The sequence below is a fragment of the Eschrichtius robustus genome, chromosome 1 (genome assembly GCF_028021215.1).
Source record: "Eschrichtius robustus isolate mEscRob2 chromosome 1, mEscRob2.pri, whole genome shotgun sequence".
In the NCBI taxonomy this organism is placed as follows: domain Eukaryota; kingdom Metazoa; phylum Chordata; class Mammalia; order Artiodactyla; family Eschrichtiidae; genus Eschrichtius; species Eschrichtius robustus.
In genome coordinates, this window is record NC_090824.1 from 170,832,805 (window position 1) to 170,852,771 (window position 19,967).

The 19,967-nt window shown below is 37.2% G+C and overlaps 1 protein-coding gene across 15 annotated transcripts in view; it reads left to right on the forward strand.

Moving 5' to 3' along the window:
- ZMYND11 (zinc finger MYND-type containing 11) overlaps positions 1-19,967 on the forward strand; it is a 127,925-nt gene that overhangs the window by 88,919 nt on the left and 19,039 nt on the right. For 10 of the 15 annotated variants that reach the window (XM_068559378.1, XM_068559387.1, XM_068559441.1 and 7 more), the window contains 5 exons: positions 1,142-1,303; positions 16,534-16,611; positions 17,080-17,172; positions 18,856-18,943; positions 19,505-19,560. In XM_068559378.1, the coding sequence (XP_068415479.1) occupies positions 1,142-1,303; positions 16,534-16,611; positions 17,080-17,172; positions 18,856-18,943; positions 19,505-19,560 (477 nt within the window). Of the gene's footprint in view, positions 1-632; positions 683-1,141; positions 1,304-16,533; positions 16,612-17,079; positions 17,173-18,855; positions 18,944-19,504; positions 19,561-19,967 lie in introns of those variants that run through there. The other 5 variants (XM_068559406.1, XM_068559425.1, XM_068559463.1 and 2 more) reach the window with 4 other exon arrangements.

A 19,967-nucleotide genomic window follows, 5' to 3' on the forward strand; every position in this document is an offset into this window, starting at 1 on the left:
AACGTAGGTGCCAGTGAGTCAGTGCTTACTAGACAAGTGCTCTATCGAAGCCAATTTATTGGGGGAGTTATTGATGTAAGAGGGAATGAAAAAGCTGCTCTCTCCCAGAAGCAGAATAGACAGTGATTTATAAAAAGAAAAATGATGGCAGAACCCAAGTTTGAAATTTCAAGATTCCCATTGGGAAGTGGCCTTGAAAACACTAAATGTGGGTTTAACCCTTATTCATGCAACTACCACATCTACAAAAGAAGGTTGAGAATTAATCCATCACTCTTAACAGGGGTATTTTTTGATAAAAGCTAAGAGTGATATTTATGAAGAATGAATTCCAAATTAAGGGAACTTACACTATTCTCCTGTTTGTGTTTAAATGGTACTGGCTGTACAAAAAAAAGAGTGTAACAAAAAAGAAAATGTTGAAGAAACCTGTATACCTGCAGTTATGGTCTTTTATTTCCAGGAATAGTCCCAATAAGAAAATAAGCCTGCTTCCTTTTTTGTTTTTTTTTGTGGTAATGTCCTTTGGAGAATGTGATTAAACCTTTAGTTTCACATTTTCAATTTATTTTTCCAAATTCAACAGACCCTGAAAATTTGACAACCTATCAGAACATGGACATTCTGATTAATGGTTATTTTCAATAAAGCATCCAATACCATGGATGAGAAGATAAGAATAGTGAGCATCACCATTTATTACTATTCTCTCTGTTCCCAAAGTATGCTAAGTACTTAGTATATTTTTAAAAAGTCAGAACAAAACAGAGGTTTGTTTATTTGAAATACTAAGTTATAGATCTTGCTTTGGGGTATTCCATTTACTGAAGAAATTATCCCATAGACTATATAAAAACGAAAGATAATGTTAGAACTGGGATTGGCTTTGGACTTATTTCATTTTGGACTGGTTTTGTTATCAGATCACCTTAAGATATTTCTGAATATTAATATGTTTAGGAGAGAATTAAAAATTTAAAGAAGCGAATTTCTAGGTATTTTTTCCCTCTTGTTTTAACACAGTAAATGTCTAAAATTGTTTATAATGCCTAACTTCTGATGGACTTTAGTTTCAATTTTGTTCTTAGTCATTGCAGATATTGACAAAATGTCATACGAAACTATTTTGTATTTTTTGTAGGACTGGGAAACAGAAAATCATGACTGGTATTGTTTTGAATGCCATTTGCCTGGAGAGGTGTTGATATGTGACCTGTGTTTTCGTGTGTATCATTCCAAGTGTTTGTCTGATGAGTACAGGCTTAGAGACAGCAGTAGTCACTGGCAGTGCCCAGTTTGCAGGGTGAGTACCTATGAGCTTTAATGTGCTGGTCAGAGGGGTGGAATTCATTAATAATAGCTGCACAAAGATATCCCAGGTGGTCTTGCCAGGTTAATGGATAAAGTACTGGAGGGTGGGGGTTATCTATTGCAATGTTGGTTAATGAACATAGAACACTCATAAATGAATATCACAGGACACATATTCAGGGTGTGGATTTTAGAAAGTTTCAATCATGTAAAAATATACTCTCTTCTCTTACTTTACAATTCCCTCTGGATTGTGTGACTCTTTAATGGATAGTCTTTAGGAATCAAGAACCACTCTCCCATACCAAGGTCTGTTCAGTCAGTCCTCTCTGCTGCTCAGAAAACACAGGTAGCAAAAGGCACATTGTTGGAAACGTTCTGTATCTACTTCCCATTTTATATCCATGTAATGTTGCCTTTATTTTTTGTCATATCATGGGTTAGTTTATTTCTTTTATTTGGAGGGTGGAGGGATGGAACAGTTGTATATAAAGAATTCTACAAAATGAAATAGTCTGGTAGGTAAAATAGGTACTTCCCACAATTATTTTCATTCATATTATTTCCCCATTGAAAAGTATACATGGCTGTGCTTGTTGGTTGCAGATGTGGTATGTGTGTATATGAGTGATGTGAGATGCCTAAACACTACATTATGTATGGCATTGATGGTGATCAGTAAAGAATTATTTGATTGGAACTTCTATTGTTTTGTACTTACAATTGTTAAGATACTTACTTGGAACCATGCAAATTGCCCAGATTACTCATGAGTCCTGTTGGTGAATATGTTTTATAATACTCATTTATTCGTCCAAAAAAAGTTTTGTCTTTATAATTATCTCCTCTTTGGTATCAGCTAAAAATTTCCTGGCCCATTTGCCAGCACGATGAGCAAAGTACAGTGATCATTCTAGTCTTCCCTTAGTGTCTGTGGCTTTGTATTACCTTGGTATGCTTCTTAACAGCACTACTGTACATATTCAGTAGGCAGGAAAAAAGAGACCATAGGGATCGCATTTTAAAAAATGTGTAATGATGACTTGTAATCAGATGCCTAAATGCTAGATAAGTCGTGATAAATCCCTAGGTCTGAATAGATCAGTATCAGGCCTCAAGGTATAGACCTCCTCTTTGAGGTCTGCAGGAATTATAATGGCTACAAGAAATCAGTGTTATTGGTCATGTGGGAACTGTATTAATACTCATATTTTACTCTCATGGATTTGTGTTTTACCAGTAAATATTTCCTGGTTTTTGGTAACAATTTACACTAGAGGAAGTAAAGAATTAATGAGATCTGAAGAACAAAAGCATTAATGTAGTGAAAATATAAAAGAGGTGTGGTCACTGATCAAATAATAGGGACTCAGGGACTTAGGAAATACAATTCTGGACACACCTGTGTCTTTATAGCCATAGCTTTTTAATATCTAATATTTAGTTCATATTCTCATAGTAAAGAATTTAAACAAAAACACTGGGATTTTTGAGGTTGGGTTAAACGTTATGGTAGATGTTTTATATTCCTTACATGAAGAATGGAAGTTGAACACTTAAACCTTTGAAGAAAATGTGTAATGCTTTCTCCGTCAGAATTCACTATCAAGTAGTCAGATTCCATTTTCTAAATGTGTTTGCTCTACTCTTTACTGATAAGATGAAAAATTTTAAATTTCAGTGAGTTGCTGGCTCACACAGAAATGTGATAGCCAAAGTAGAACTTAGCCAATCCCATCCTGCCTTTCTCTTCTTTCCTTTGGTTTTCTTTTTGTCTTTGTCAGGCTAGATATTTTCACATTGTGATATAATTATGCTTACTGAAATGATGCTATGAGTCAATAAAAAATTGTGATTCACATATTCCTTTCATAGACTGTGAGCTACTCTTTCGTTAGACTCAAAAAGCCTGTGTCTGGGTTGGGGATGGTGAGTTTTAGCTTGAGCTTTAAAAATTCCAAAGAGATAGTTATTTCTATGTTAGATCTGTTCTATTTTTTTAATTGTTATGTTCAAGAAAAGGATAAGTGCTAACAGTTTCTTTCCTGAGAAGAGGGATAATAATAACCTTGAGATTCTAAGAGAATTTTAAATATCTTTTTTGGTTGGTTTTGGGTTAATTTATTTTTTTAAACGATGTGTCAAGACTTCCAGTAAAGCTGTTTTTAATAATCTAACATGAGAGTGACTGACCAGATTTAAATATTCTTGGACTAAGAGAACTAAGTCTGTAGACCGAAACTTAAAAATTATGGTTCCAAGTCAGCATAATGACTTCTCTACTTTTCTTTGAAATTAATGTTTGGAAAGAATCTATATTAATTAGATTTACTAATAAGGAATTTTGAAGGTGAGATGCGAGGGCCAAATTTCAATACAGGAAAAATAGTGGATAGAAGCCAATCACTGCTATATAAAATTGAAGATGAAAACATTTCTAATACTTTATAGTGGTCAGAAGACTTGTTTTTATATAACCTCTGTCCCTTACAGCATTGAATAGGTTACCTCTCACCCAGCTGTCAGCTGTGTTACCAGATTCACTTCAGCTCAGGTAACTTTATATCATATATCTGATGAATTCCAAAATATCTTAAGAAGGCAATGATGGGAATTTTTCTCAATTTAGAATAGTTTTTTCAGTTTTCATAATAAATCTCAAGAATCTCAGAACCCTGAAGATATTTCTTTGGAATGTCTGCCTTTCTAAACAATAATTAAACTATTATTTTACAAGTACAGTAGATTGTTATTGAAATAGAGCCTATGAATATCAGATTAGCATTTTGCTTTGAAAAAAGTTCAAGTAATGTCCGGTTTCACACTCCTGTTACTGAGAACTCTTATTAATTGAAAATAAAAAAGAATTTTAAATTACTTTTTTAAAAGTTTACTGTAAAAAAAAAAAATTTCAAATAATTTAGAGGAGGATAAAGCAAAAAAATAAAATTCCCAGAAATGCAACTGCATCATAGGTGAATGTGCTCACAGACCTCTCTGTGCGCACATGCACATCCATTTGTATCCATCTGTGTAACTGGATGGATTGATGGCTTACATACACTGCTGGATCATAGCCAGTTTGCTTCCTCAACAATGTCCCAGACATCTTTTTTCTACAATGTGAAAGGGCTTCCCTGATGCACATTTATGTTGTTTCCATGTGCTGTCTGACCAGCAACACTGCATTGAAACTCACCTGTCAGGGTGGGCGGGGGATGGGACACCAGTACCACCATGTCTGGGATCGTGCCCCCCTTACACCTGGAAGAGCAGTCTGCTCAAAATAATTTATTTCTGTATGAAACTGAAGTTTATATTTTGTTATATTTAGATATATTTGAATTTTATATTCCTGAAATAGCCATGAATTTTCCAGGAAAAAAAATGAGAAAACCATAACTTTTAAGTGAAAATTGCTTTAATGATTTTATTTGCCTAAAGGATATATCTTCAAAACAAAATGTAGTCAATTATATTTTTTAAAAAGAATTAATTTACATATGTCTACCTAATTCTGTTTGATTGCTTTCACAGGATAAATAAATTCATTGAAGTGGAATTCTTAAAGGATAGGCACATTTCAGTTTGTGATTAAAAAAATCACCAAGTTGTCCTTCAGAAGATTACACCCATTTATACCAACATTGAAAGTATTCTCCAATTTTTTGTTACCAATTTGATAGGCTCCAAATGGATATCTCATTTTAATGTTCCTTCATTTTCATTTATATAGTTTGCAGGTTACAAAGTCATTTTTTCCTTGATGCTGTAGTTGCAGAAGGCAGGCCTGTGTGTGTGCACAAGACTGTGTGTGCGTGTGTGCCTGTGAGCATACGTGTATGCAATGCATGTCTGTGTGTGAATGTGTATGTGTGTAGGCATGTCAGAGTTGTGTGCATACACGTGTGTACGCATGCGTGTGTCTTGTGTGTGTGCAGCTATGCATGTACATGTGTGTGTGTGTGCGTGCACGCACTGCACACTTGCTGGCCTCCAACCCTGCTGGTAAACATCATGGTACTATTTGAATTATATCTACTTGGGTTTTTAAATACATGGGCAAGGTGACATCTTACAGGAAACCCTAAGACCACGCCCCAGGTTGGCGCCATGTTGCCTTTTAGATCATAGCTATCTGGTAGATCTTTCTATGGGCATGGAAGTGTTCTCTCTCTGCTGTCCAGTAGGCGCCACTGGGCATGTGTTTGTTGAGTACTTGAATGTGGCTTGGAGACCCAGGAACTGGATTTCGGTTTGGCACATGTGGCTTATGGCTACTTACTGTATTAGACAGTGCAGTGTTATAACTGCATATCTAAATGCCTATAGTACTCCAAGAGAAACATTTTGGTATAAAATGTCAGCCTCATGAGTGGCCTGGCATTTTTTCTCCCCATCAAGCCATAGTTACGACTTGGAAGAATTCTAAAGCAAGGTTATAAACCAGCTTGCGCCCTGCTGCCCCTCCTCTGCACAGCAGATTGTACAGCAAGCACTGCATTGTGGCTGTGTAAGTTACAGTGTGGTGTAATGTAAAGTATAGTGCACAGATCAGTGGCTACAATATTTGATAGTGCTGTGTTTGCTATTAAGCTTGTACTTCCTAAAAATCAGAAGATCAACTGCAGGGGAAACTGTATAGCAAAACAAAATAGTTGGCACTTCCCAGGCTAACAGTTCTGAGACAATAGTATTTTGAAAGGTCCCTATTTCCTCCATCCTCTTTTAATATGTTCATGTTCTTTACATAAATGAATTTTGTTTTTATAACTTTAAGGAGTTGTAGATTCATGTTACTGCTCCTTTCAAATTCAGATAAATGAAAATTTTATGTTTGGACTAAAAATCTGTCATTAGGGAGCAGAATGTAGGGCTCTGAACTGTGCTCCCATGGAAAGTACTAGAATGGGAAGTCTGCAGTGACCTCCTTGCCTCCTTTTCCATATTTGGTCCACTGTGCTGCTCCAGTGAAATCCATCCAAAGATTTTTTTTTAAGTTGGGACGTCTTTTTTTTTTTTTTTTTTTAATTGAGGTATAGTTGACATACATATTATATGTTTCAGGTGTACAACATAGTGATTCACAATTTTTAGAAGTTATATTCCATTTAGTTATTATAAATATTGGCTATATTTCCTGTGTTGTACTAAATATCCTTGTAGCTTATTTATTTTATGCATTGTGGTTTGTACCTCTTATTCCCTTACCCATATCTTAGGCTTTTATAATTGTCTTATAATATAAAAATGTTGTATTACTATTTATATCCTTAACATCTTTGGTTCACTTTACATCCCATTTATGATGCACTTGTCGTGACTTATATATGAAGGGATCAACTTAAGTCACAAAAGAAAAATACCATTCAAAGTATTGGATAGGGGATATATTATTCCAGTATGTCTTTAAAACTATAAAATACTCATCTGCCCACAAATGTTTCATATGGTATTTTTCTCTGTTTAAGGATCACAAACTTTAAAATGTGTGTTAATGTACAAATGTATGGTGAATCAACTTAGCCTACTAATAAAATACAGAAACACAAGAAAATATAGATAAGAAAATGAAGAAGAATTTATATGGGAGAATTTTACTTATTTAAGAATACTTTGGTTCTACATCTAATCTGCAAAGCTCTCCCAAACTTGCAGCGCCTGATTCTCTGATGCTTGACTAGTAGGCCATCTAAGGAGATCCGAGGGAAGGGAGCTACACTAGTAGGAATTATTCCTAAAATCTCCCTACTACTGCAGCTTCTCCTTCAAATATTTAGAATGAAGATGTCTATTTTACAGGAAACTTAATAGATATATACAGAAAGAAGTCTATAGAAAGCATTTAAAATTAACTTTTAGATTGGATGTTAATCCCCAGGTATATATATTTTTTTCACATGGGGTATAGTATACTTGTTAGACAGCTACTGAAAACAAGGGAATTTAACTGTTTACTAAAACTAAACCAAGACTGAGTTGCTATTTAAGAGGTCACCATGGGTACATACTGACTTGTCACTGTTAACTTAGTTCTGGGTAAGTTATATTTGAGTCATTTGTACTGTGACTCATGATGAAAGCTATTTCTTGAAAGTGGAGATAGAAATTTACTTCTGAATTCATTTTTCATTCTTTTGGGTATGTAGGCAGTATAGTTTTTTTAAATCTCAAAATTAAGGAGAATTCTCATTTAATGTTCAGAGTGAAACAGGACAAAATGCGAAACGAAAATATTTTGAACGTATATTCTTTACTCTGTGTATCTACTGTGAAACTGTAACTATTCTTGCTTTCTGATTAGTCTTCCTTTTTTAATGTGGGAAGTTTATTAATATTTTCACCCTGAAAGTAAGTACCTTTACCTTCAAGATACATATTATCAATTCTGGAGTAGAGATTTGATTTTTAAATAAAATAGAAGAAGCGTTTTTAAAAAATGTAGACAATCATAGTATTAAAAGCTACGAATGAACATTAATCAAATTTTTTTTTTTACAATTTTTAAAGACAATGGGATCTTATTTTTATACTCACAAAAGTAGAAAATTAATTTTTAAGAAGATCTTTGTCTGTAAGGCAGTTTTGGTATTCATTCCGGGCTTTACTAGAGGAAAAAGTAATGGGAACATTGATAAAGGATTTTAAAAATTGGATCTAGGATATAAAACTGTAAAATCTCATGTATTGTTATATAAGCTCTTTATAAAACTACCTGGAGCCAAGCAAGAAAGAAAAAATCTCCACACTTTCCACATTGCCTCCCCATGATGAATTTAACAAGTTACAGTCAGAAAGGGTTGGATGTGAGTGTGAAATGTTTGGGGTGTATTTTGTCCTTGAGATGTATCTTTTTAGTGGCTTTTAAAAAATGTTAGTTGAGCTTTATCTTTTATTTTTAGCTATAAGGGATTAAGGAGATAATAGTTGGGCTGGTTCCTACATCAAGATGGTTACAACTTAATCTAGATAAATAGAAAGCTCATTTAATGTTTCCAGTATTGATGTACTGAAAATATGTACAAAGTGCACACAATTTCCTTTTATTGTCTCTGCAGATGATGACGCGGGAGAGGAAGGGGTGGAGAGGTAGGAGTGGGGAGGTAGGGGAAGGAGTGGGGAGGTAGGTAGTGTAATGTTGGCTGGTTGTCAGCCTTATTAAGCAGAGAACATATGATACTTATTCCGCGACCCCGAAACAGAGACATGTAAGTTATTTTCAGAAGAGAGAATGGAAAGGTTTACTCCATTGAAGAATCCATCCTCCCTCTGCCTTTTGTATCTTGTTCTTTCTTTAAAGACTAGTGTTGGTAGAAGATGGAAGGAACAAGTAGACACAACCTGTGTTCCATAAACTTTTTCGAATGTCCCTTTCCTATTCTTAAATCCCTGTAACATGCTGCAAAAGAACTTAAAGTTATGTCCAAAAGTAAATTTAATCTTGAATGATAAAATTCCTGACATAACAAGAATAACATAACACCCTTCTCTCTATAGCTAGTATTATAGCAATTTCTATGTGGATGTAGTGGATATAGAAATACTCCATGTTTTCACAATACCAGTCAGTTGTGTGACTTGTGAAATTAATTTGAGACTATACTTTAATAGTTGGTAAATCACCCTAGACTGGCAGATACAAAGCTGATTATATCATCTAACTTAGTCAAAACCTCCCAACCTCAATCAGAGAGCAAAGAGTTGACTCTGTTAAAATTAATAAATATAGATACAGCTGAAGTAGCATTCAGTGCTGTTTTGTAAATCTCTATGAAGAAGTTTGGAAACCCTGTGCGTTAGTGATTCTGTAGGAGCAACTTCTCAAGTAGGGAGTGCTTGGGAGTAGAGTCATGTTTGCCAACACACTCCAAGAATCCACCTCAAGATGTTCTTTGTGGTTTGAATTATCCTCCAAGTTCAGCTTTTACCTATGAGTAAGAAGGCATATTTGTGACAGCCTAGGGGAGATTTTTAAACTTAAGTTCCTTTCACTTAAGTTTAAAAAAAAAACCCCAAAAAACTAGTGCCAGAAACTCAAGTGCAAATGATTGTTGCTGGACTGGCCGTGGGAGATGTAGGATGGAGCTGTAGGGAGTCATGCACTCCGAATGCAGAAGTGTTTAACCAAGTTCCTACGCTGGTGCTGGCAGCAGGTGTGGTGTTCTGTTCTTCTGCTCTTGTAGAGGAGAGTTAATTTCAGTGTGTCGGTACCGGGGGTGAACAAGACTGAACATTGGTATATTTTTAGAAGACTGTGCTAGAAAGTGATTGTCATTGAGGGGCTGCTGGGGTCCCAGTGGTACAGAGGAGAAATAGTAGGGCTTGGGGCCACTCCCACCAGACCAGCTCTACTGTTAAAATCTCAAATATTGAGTTTCTTATAAATTCTTTGATTCCTTTGTATTCCAGCATTACAAGTGGTTATAGAGAATATTGCAGAGCCCCTGATTTTCTTAACATAGGCAATTTATGTGCAGCTAAAATTCATTGGGATTCATTTCTATTCTGTGATTACAGATAGTTATGGAGGAGAGCTTGGAGCTTCCTGGTTCCTCTGACAATATAGGTAATTTATATGCAGACTAGTATTTCTCCAGTAAGCCCCAGAGGCCATCTGTAGCAGAATCACTGGATGTGCTTGTTTAGAACACATCCTTGGGGTTGAGGCTCAGGAGCTTTCCTGCACGCTCACTAACATCAAGTGAGCCTCTGGTTGTTAGAGGACATCAGCCATGTTTAGGTGTCATCTGACAGTGAAATGGTACATTAACAAAATGGTTTATAGTGGCTAGAATGTGCTAACATGGCTTGGGTGTGAATAAGTATTTCACATTTTGGAAGGATCTTGTATTGTTGAGTTCAACTACATGGTATGTTTTTTTCTAGTAGGCAATGAAGTTGGTTAGTAATGACTGCCATTAGTTCAATTCGACTAGTATTTATTGAGTATTTACTATTTGACAGATACTGTACGAGTCCCTGGCAAAAGAACACTGAACTAGACCGTCATGGACCCTGCTGTCATAGAACTTATAGTCTAGGGGTTGGCAGACTACGACCCATGGGCCAAATCAAGCCCACCACCTGTTTTTGTACTGCTCATGAGCTGAGGGTGGGTTTTATACTTTTAAATGGTTGAAGAAAAAGAGAAGTAATATTTTGTGACACGTGAAAATTATAAGAAATTAAAATTTCAGTATCTACACGTTTTATTGGACCACAGCCCTGCTCATGGAATGCATGCATTATTTATAGCTGTCTTCTCACCACAATAGCAGGGCTGAGTAGTCGAGACAGCCACCAACTGAATGTCCTCAAAGCCTAAAATAGTTACCATCTGGCCCTTCACAGAATTTTGCCTGCCTCTGGTCCAGCCTGCTGTGGGAAGAACATTTTGGGTGTTGGGAATCCCCAAGAAAGTGGGAAGCCCTTGTTAATAACAGACTTGGGAGCTTGGATTTGGCGAGGTGAGCAGCACAAATACATTATCTAAAGAAAAGACCCCTGGATTTCTGATTTTACACTTCTTTTTTTCTCTTGGATACTTGGTGTATAGAAGTGGTATTTCCAGAAGTTAATTCTCTGCTAAAATATGTTTCTACAACTGAAGTGCCCTATGTTTCTAGGGCACATTGAAAATTCCAGACCATTCAGTCCTGAATGTTCCTTCAAATAATGGTGCTTGGGCATCGTTATCAATAATCAGCTGTGGATAAACCTTGACAGGATCAAAACTTGTTCCTACCTGCTTCCAGCCAAAAAACACTGTAAGGCATTGAGCATGGCTGAATTACTTTATTCATGTTTTGTCTTGTGGTATCTACCTAGACTCATTTGATTTGCTATAATCCAGCAATTATTGTAACTGGCTTAAGAATTCCTTACTCAAGAAGATATTCAAGATTTTCTATTATTTTTCCCTTAAAGGGAAGCAGCCCCTCAGTTATCTGTAATATACCTAAGTGCATCTTAGGTTAGTGGATGTCTTATCCACCTTTGTAACAGAGCTTCGGCCATGTGATTTCTGTCGTCTAACAATGGTTGCAGCAACTTTGGGCATGTAATAGGAAGTTTTGCTCTTTATTATTTGTAGATATTGACAAAAGTCACTCCTGTATGCTGCCAGGTGATATGGGCAGTTACCAAAACTTACTGGGATTCACTCTGGTGGATCCTGAGCTGTCACTCTTACAAAAAGGCCTTTACTGAGGAGTTCTGAGGTCTGCAAAGCAGTTCTTCAAAGTCTGAGAAAGAATTGGATCTGAAATAATCTGCAGATTTTATACAGCACTATTTTTCTGTTTTTCTTACCTTGTTGTCAAGAGCTTTCTGCTTAGTTATGTTACAAGCAGAATGGTGTTTACCTTAGAAGCTACCTCTTTCATTTCTCTTATAGTGGCTTTTTTTCAAGCCACGCCAATGTCCTGGTTTGGCTGACAGGCACTAACTCTGCTGTGACTGTCACGTAAGGCAGCTCACAACATGCTACCTGAGATGTCCCTAGAAGTCTTAGGGTACAGCCCTGGACAGAGCTGTGTGCTCTGTTGATTTCCTTTGTGAAATACCAACTCTCTAAATCATAACCAGAAAGTGTTAAAAAGAAAGCCCACAAGTTTAGCAAATGTGAAAGCATCTTATGACAAGTGCTTCGTCCCTACAAATTGTTGGAAGAGATTTTGCATCTGTTCAGGGTCTTCTCTTTTGTTTGCTTCCCTTCTCTGAGCAAGTGCCTCAGCCCGCACGTGTGGGAAGTGGGCTCCGCCAGCCTCCTGGATACACCTACCAACTGGAGTGTTCACACGCACTTCAGTTCTTGCCCTACATCTTCAGTAGAATACCATATCTGTCACCAGAAAAGATGTATTGGGCAGCAAGTAAAAAAATTAAAATAAACAAGTTAACATAGAGGCTTTCAAAAAAGTAATCCTCCTTGGATAGGAAACTTCTTTTGGTGACTCCTATACAGCCAGAATGATTGAAGTTTCTAATACGTTAACTGAAGAGAACCAACAAATAGTTGAAATGTAAGAGAGGTGCCTTTCTGTTAGTGTGAGCAAGTAGACAGAGAGGCTTCTAGATCTGGTGTCACTTTAGAAGCCAGCTTCGCAGCTCGCCTCTTGACTCGTCTCGGGACAGCAGCAGAGGTGAGTTGGGCCACTGTGTGTGTTTGTGTAAGGAAACAGCCTCTCTTATGTTGCTGTGCAGTGGTTCTCAGTCAGGACTGCCTGTGAGAAATACCTGGGGTGTTAGGACTGCCAGTGCCCAGGCTCCTCTGTAAACCAGTGTCAGCACCATCTCTGGGTGGCACCTAGACAGTGGTGGCTTTTTCCTTGGAGGTAAAATTTACATTGCAGTGATTTGCACAAGTCTTGAATATGCCACTTGAGAAATAGACAAATGCACACATAGCTGTGCACCCAAATCCCACCGACATGACCATTGAATCCCACCCCATACCAGATGGGCGTCACTGTCATTTGTGTCCATCAGATAAGTTGTGCCTGTTCCAGAACTTTGTATAAATGGACATTGGTGTTTTTTTAAAGGCTTTCCCAGGTGGTTCTAATGCACAACCAGAGGTGATCAGCACTTAAGTGGGATGCCTAAATCTGGGTGGCACTTTATAAAATGTGTAGGAGACTTTCTAGGTAGTAATATTTTGCCAGAGTTGGAGCTGTGAAGGGTGGGGGTGGGTCACATCCATTTAGCCACAGAAAGTCATCCATCCCCCTTGTTTCCTTTTACATTTTGCTGAAATATAGTCACTTTTCTAAGCGTATATCGCCACTTTGAATTGCACACTGAAGAGGAGAGATACTCTAGCACCTTACTCTAAGCAAATTTAAACATGATACAAAATCAGATTTTTATCCTCTAATTTATCATTTATTATAGTTTTGTAAAATTAAGGCCCTCGGCCTGAACTCTGTACATTTGGAGTCTTCCCAGAAAGAAATGTTGCTGCACGTGGTTATGCTAAATTAGCAATTAATCTAAAAATGTTTAAACAGGTGAAACCAAAGTAAAAGCATTCTGAGAGCATGTAATACCCATGTATTTTGTAGATACTCTATGGAAAGGAAATAGGAACTGAAAATAGACCTTCATTTAAACAGGGGAATTACATGAACAATGTAATGCACAGTTACTTAAACTTAAGCAAAGTAAAATAGGGTTTTCCCTACTGTTTCAAAAAGTTTCAATATTTTTTGTTTAAAAGAAAGAACCAGTTGGTTAGGATATTTTAGCTATACAGGCATACCTCGGAGGTATTGCAGATTTGGTTCCAGACCACAACAGTAAAGCAAATATCACAATCAAGTTAGTTGCACAAACTAGTTGGTTTCTGGATGCACATAGAAGTTATGTTTAAACTAGTAAGTATGCAATAGCATTATGTCAAAAAAGGTACATACCTTAATTAAAAAGTACTTCATCGCTAAAAAATGCTAACCATATCGCCTGAGCCTTCAGCGAGTCATAATCGTTTCGCAATAGTAACATCAAAGATCATTGATCAAAGATCACCGTAACAAATATAATAATATAGTAATTTTGAAAAAGTCTGAAATACTATGAGAATTACTACATGTGACCTAGTGACACAAAGTGAGCGAATGCTGTCGGAAAAAGGGCACCGATAGACTTGCTCAATGCAGGGTTGCCACAAACCTTCAGTTTGTAAAAAACACAGTATCTGCGAAGTGCAATAAAACGAGGTATGCCTGTAGAGATATTCTGATTCTAGCACTGCATAAATTTCACCCACAGAGAAACATTGAATTGCTTTATTTTCTAAGGCTCTAAAACCAAAAGGAGTTGGATTCTAACTAACAGTGAAGTACTTCATAGGTTGATGTTGAGAGTGCAGAAATGAGAAAAATGTATTCCTGTGCGTGTGTAGAATACGCAGCAGCCCTGGAGACAGGGCAGCCATGTTGCAGGGGATGCAGTGAGCACCCATCCCCACCGTCGCCTCTCAAGTGACTGCAGACGTCCCAGCGCTAGTGGACATCGGCTTCAAGAGCACTCACTGCCTGGTTGAGCTCGAGGTGTTCAGTGGGAGCCCCAGAGAGGAGAGTGTTCCCACCCTGCTTAGTTGGGCACAATTTTTAGTGAGCATTAAAGTAATATTTCAGCACTACATACAGTGCTGGTTGTATAGTTCACCTGAATAGTATGTTACCTATTAAAAGAACCATGGCCCCACAGATAGTATTACAAGACTTCTAATCTGATGTAGATTGCTGTTATACCTGAATTTATACACAGTTGTGTGATTTAACGATCAGAACGATATCTGGGATCTGCAGTGTTAGTAGTGCAACCAAAATATTTCAGAGTTGGCATGATAGTGCATGTAGTTGGAAGCATTTGGTTTTTTTGTCTGTTTTTGGCCATGCCATGCGGCTTGCAGGATCTCAGTTCCCCAACCAGGGATTGAACCCGGGCCACGGCAGTGAAAGCCCGAAATCCTAACCATTAGGCCACCAGGAAACTCCCTGGAAGCATTTGTTTTTATTCTCCTCTCTTTTTAAGGGAATATAGGTTTCCCAAGAGGTGAGGGAAAAGCCTTCTTGGCCTTCCTACCCTTTCTTCCCTATATCCAGCAGCTCATCAAGCTGTTTAGTATAGAAAGCAGTGCTTGGAGGGATGGCCGTGCTAGCAAGAGTGTTTACGCAAGAGCGTTAATAGCTGATTGTGTTTCAGATCCACTGTTTTACTCTGGCTTACAGGAGGGAGCAGTTAATAGTTCTCATGTGTTTGTGTGCCTGGGACTCACTGGGGATTTTGTTTAAAATGAGAATTTACAAGCTACATCAAAGTCCCTTTCCCCAAAGATTATAAAACCTGGGGTTCAGGAAATGTCATTGCATTTTAAACTCCACATCTACACCATTGGTACTTGGTCTTGGCCAGATGTCACAACCACCTGAGGAATTAACAGTAAATGAATGAACTTTCCCTTAGAAATTCCAATTCAGATGCTCAGGGGTGGAGCCCAGCTGCATTTTATGGGAGTCCACCAGTGAATCTGAGGTACAGCCGGGGTTGAGAAAAACTGCTCCATAATAAAACTGCCCAGGTCATAGAATAAAGCTGAGTAAGGAGAGCACTGACTGTGTTGCCAAAGAATCCAGGTGAGGAGGGAGGGAGGGGGTCATGTCAAACATGAAGTGTGTGAAAGTAAGTCTCCAGCTCAGAAAACAGTTTTCCGCTTTTTATGCAGATATTTTAATGTTGTGTATGTATAATCAGTTTGCTTAAGCCATAGCTAAGGTTTCTCATTGACATGAGAAATTTTTGCTCCTTCTTCCATTGTACTTAGCATATTGAGATGACTTCCTGTGTATAAAATTCTTTTGGGAGTAAGTAATAATACCACTGGGTAGGGACTCATAATGTAGCAGCCTGAAAAAGTTAAAGCGTCTATTAAATAGTGGCCCAAAACTTACTCAGTCCTCTGCAGTGCAGTCTACTTATGGTCCAGTGTCTGTCATGGTATATTATATTAACCTTGACTAGGGAAATGGGAACATTGGTCCTTGTTTCCTAGCTGTCTAGAAATGACATAAAAGGTAAAAAAATCCTGTCTTTTTTTCTTCATGTAAAGTTAAATTTTCTGAGAGATAAATTAAGGAACCTAATTAACTTTTAGGCAAGACTAACAGAAATTGGAGTTGTTACTGAAGAGATCCGTAACACTTTAAAATAGTTATGTAGATGTGTGTGCTGCAGTGTATGTAATTCCTTTGTGACACAGACATTTAATAATCTTTTTAACAGAGAATAATGTTATGTTGAAATTCACCATTCAATATTGCTATTTTAAAATATTCCCTAAAGGATTTCAGCCATTGATTTTTTTTTAATAAAATAAGTGATTCTACATTATATCATTATTATATCATTATTGTTATTGTCATTATTTCTTTTCACCTGAAAATTGGTTGAAGTTTTAAAACATCAAGAAAAGAAAAAAATGCATAGTTCTCTAAGTTATTATGTCAAGGACAGTATAATATTTTCCGATTCTTACCTTGTTAAATGTTGTTTTTGGTATGCAAATTTTGAAGATTTCTCTGCATCAGATAATGTTGGAAATAGTACATCTTTTAAGAAAATCTTTGCATACTATAATCTTTTATATGAGACATCTTTTACAAGAATATAGACTTATAAATGATCAGATTTTATCTTGGCCTTTTCTATCTTCAACAGAGCATCAAGAAGAAAAATACGAACAAGCAGGAGATGAGTACGTACCTGAGGTTCATCGTCTCCCGCATGAAGGAGAGGGTGAGTCCTGTAAGGGGGGCTCTCAGAATCGCCTAGAACATATTTCACTCTGGCTTACTCCTTAAAAGTTAGTGACTGACAAGGAACAAATATGCATAGAGCAGTATGAGGGGTGGAAACCACTGCTGTCCCGTTTCTTTTGTGCAGTAAATAGTTCTATAAAAGGCTTTTAAATTTGTTTTGTCTTTGTTTTCAACTCAGGCATTTCTTTAGCTGTATTAGATTAGAAACATTTATATTTTAAAATTCCATTTATCAGAATGAACATTTTCATTGATAATTAGTGTTTAAAATGAAATTGAATTTTCCAAAATAACTGTTCTTTCTATTCAAACCTTAAGGAATGCCACATTAAACTATAGTGCATGTACATTTTTCATTAAGTTCTAAAGTACTTGTTGTTTAGAAATTGATGTTTTACCCCTCTCTCTAGCCACGTTTAAACTGATGTGTCTCATGACCTTTCAGGCTATTGACCTTAATAAAAAGGGGAAGGACAACAAACACCCCATGTACCGGCGGCTGGTGCACTCGGCGGTCGACGTCCCTGCCATTCAGGAGGTAAAGCTCCCTGACAGCACAGCCCTGGTCGTGCACCTGCCGCCCTCCTGCCTGAGCAGCTGCCCTTGTGAATGGCATGCACTCCCTCTAGTGCTCTTTAGGGGTCATCTTGTAAGAGGCTTGGTTTTCAGCAGCCTGTTGATTCTTGACACTTGCTGCTTAAAGAAAATGCATTGTAGCCTGGTCAGTGTAATGTTCCAGATGTAATTAACATGTGGATGTGGTTTCCTAGTTTCAGAAGCAGTACTTAGGAGTTTCTCTCAAGGGAAGATTAGAACATAAAACTGATCTAGGATCTTGGGAAACACAATGACATGCACTTGAACAAAACAAAGTTTTAACTAGAAAACTTTATCCTTCTTTAATGAAGTTCTTATTTTTACCTACTCTAGCTGAGGATTGTTAATGGGTTGGTTAATATTTAATTACAAATTGCAATAAAATCCAGTGAACACTTTCTGTTTCCAGTTAGCTTTGCAGATTTACTAATTCTGTACCTAGGTATCGTTTTGAAGTTTTAAAATCTTATGGTTGGCCATAATAGGGAGACCATAGGAATAATTTAAAATCATCTTACTCATTTCTTAATCTGCTTAATAGCTGAGGAAGAATGAAGGTGTATTATTTCAGTGGAAGAAAAGGATAAATGAAGGTTGTTCATAAAAACGAGCAATTTAAATTTTACCTCCTACCCCTAGATTGTGTGGCTTCAGGCATAGCCTCTTTTCCTGACTCTGAGCCTCTGAGAACAATGAAGAACTCAGCTGCCCTTCCTGCCCTCTCCCTGTGTGGCCCCTCCCCACGTTCTGCAGTCTGATCCTGTTGGGTCCATGGAGCACGCTGGCTGGGCTGATGGTGCCTTGTTAGCAAGTGCTGACCATGAGCAGAAGCACCACAAAGAAAATGAAGAGGAAGACATGATTTTCATGCTTTCAGGAGCTCACAGTCCAGACCAAAATACGAGCTATGATGGTGCTTGGGGACTGCGGGGTGCGGTTGTACCCACCTGGGTATAGGCAGGTAGCCTGGGAGCGCTGCACAATGCCAAGGCCTGAGCACCTGCGAGCCCAAGGCCATGAGAAGTTCAGGGTGGAGTTCAGATATCAATATTCATAAAAGAGCCCTGTGACCCTTGATGCCAGACAGAACCATCATTTGCCTTGGTGCATAGAGGACCTCCTAGGACTTTAAAATTATTTATACATCAGCACCTAATCCCAATTCAGAATTATAACCGTATCTTCTTTGTGGTAACGGCAAACTGTCACAGAGGCTAACAGCTCTTCTTTCAATTTTTATTCTCTTGAGTTATAAAAATAGTAGATATGTAGTTAGGGTCTCATCAACCCCACTGACCAAAGCTTTCGTTATTTACAGTGCTTAGCAGCAGCTTTTGTTATTACAGAATGCGGTGTTCATGCTGCAGAGTTCATGCTAGTAAATAAATATCGGGGACAACGTGGCTGCAGGATGTGGGCTCTGTGCACTTCACCATCCTGTAATAGTCTAACTGCAGACGGAGTTGTGGGTTTCTTTTACGCACATTCTGTCAGTACCATGGGACACAGGAGTAGTCGTAATGCCATTCTGGAAAATTCGCCTGTTTCCTACACTCTAACACTGTAATGCCAACAGGTGTTTTCACCATTAACCCTTTGCCATTTTGTTGTTTTCCCTCTGCAGAAAGTGAACGAAGGGAAGTACCGAAGTTACGAAGAGTTCAAAGCTGATGCTCAATTGCTTCTCCACAACACAGTGATTTTCTATGGAGGTTGAATATTTTTTGTTTTTTTGTTTTGTGTAGTTTTTTTAATTCATACCATTTACATTCCATGTCGAGAAATATCTTTTATAAAATATTACATTAAAACAATACCTGAATGATCTGTATGTAAGTAAGTAATAATGTTAGGGTTTAAACTTAAAAATATTTGGTAATGGAGTTATAGCTTACAGAATTGACTGGCCAAAAGCAGAACTCTAGTTACACTAAATAATATTCATGGTTTTATATATAAACTTATAAACTTAGTTGAAAGGCTTTTTAGAAGCACTTTGATTACTTTTGATTTTCCGCATTAATATCCCCTCATTCAAAAGTAATGAAAGAGGTCCCTCTGTACCTAGAGTATTATGTTATATTGGATATAAAATTAAAGCTGCTGATAGCATTTTCTTTTACTGCCTTAATTTTATTTTAAATATACGTTTTTGTTTTAAACGGTATGTGTCCACTTTTGTTAAAAATGAAAGAAAATTTAAACGGCTGTATTAATTTTGATAGTCTTGTGTTTCTAGATCACTGGTAATAGATACCTGTCTTTAATTACAGCAGACAGTGAGCAAGCTGACATAGCAAGGATGCTCTATAAAGACACATGTCATGAGGTACTATCCACGCCTAATAACTAAACTCTTGCTGTATTCCACATTAATCTATTTCTGAATTCCACTCTGATATGTACATTTTAATTTTGCCATTTTCTTTAAATATAATTTTATTTCCATGTATGACATACATGGGAAATAACGCAAACAGAGGGAAGAATTCTGGCAGAACTATTTTCAGAGAAATCCTGGGAGTTAGACTTAGTTACTAAGTAACTTCTACTAGTTAGAAGAAACAGAAACTTTGTTTTCTCCTCTTTAACTACCCTAAAGAGTATTAGTTATATAACTACATGTAAATGTGTTGCACTGGGCAGGCACTCAATAAACATTACCCTCTGGGAATGAAAGGTTCAAATTTGAGTTCTTACTACACTACACAGGCAAAAAAGCGTCCAAACAACAGC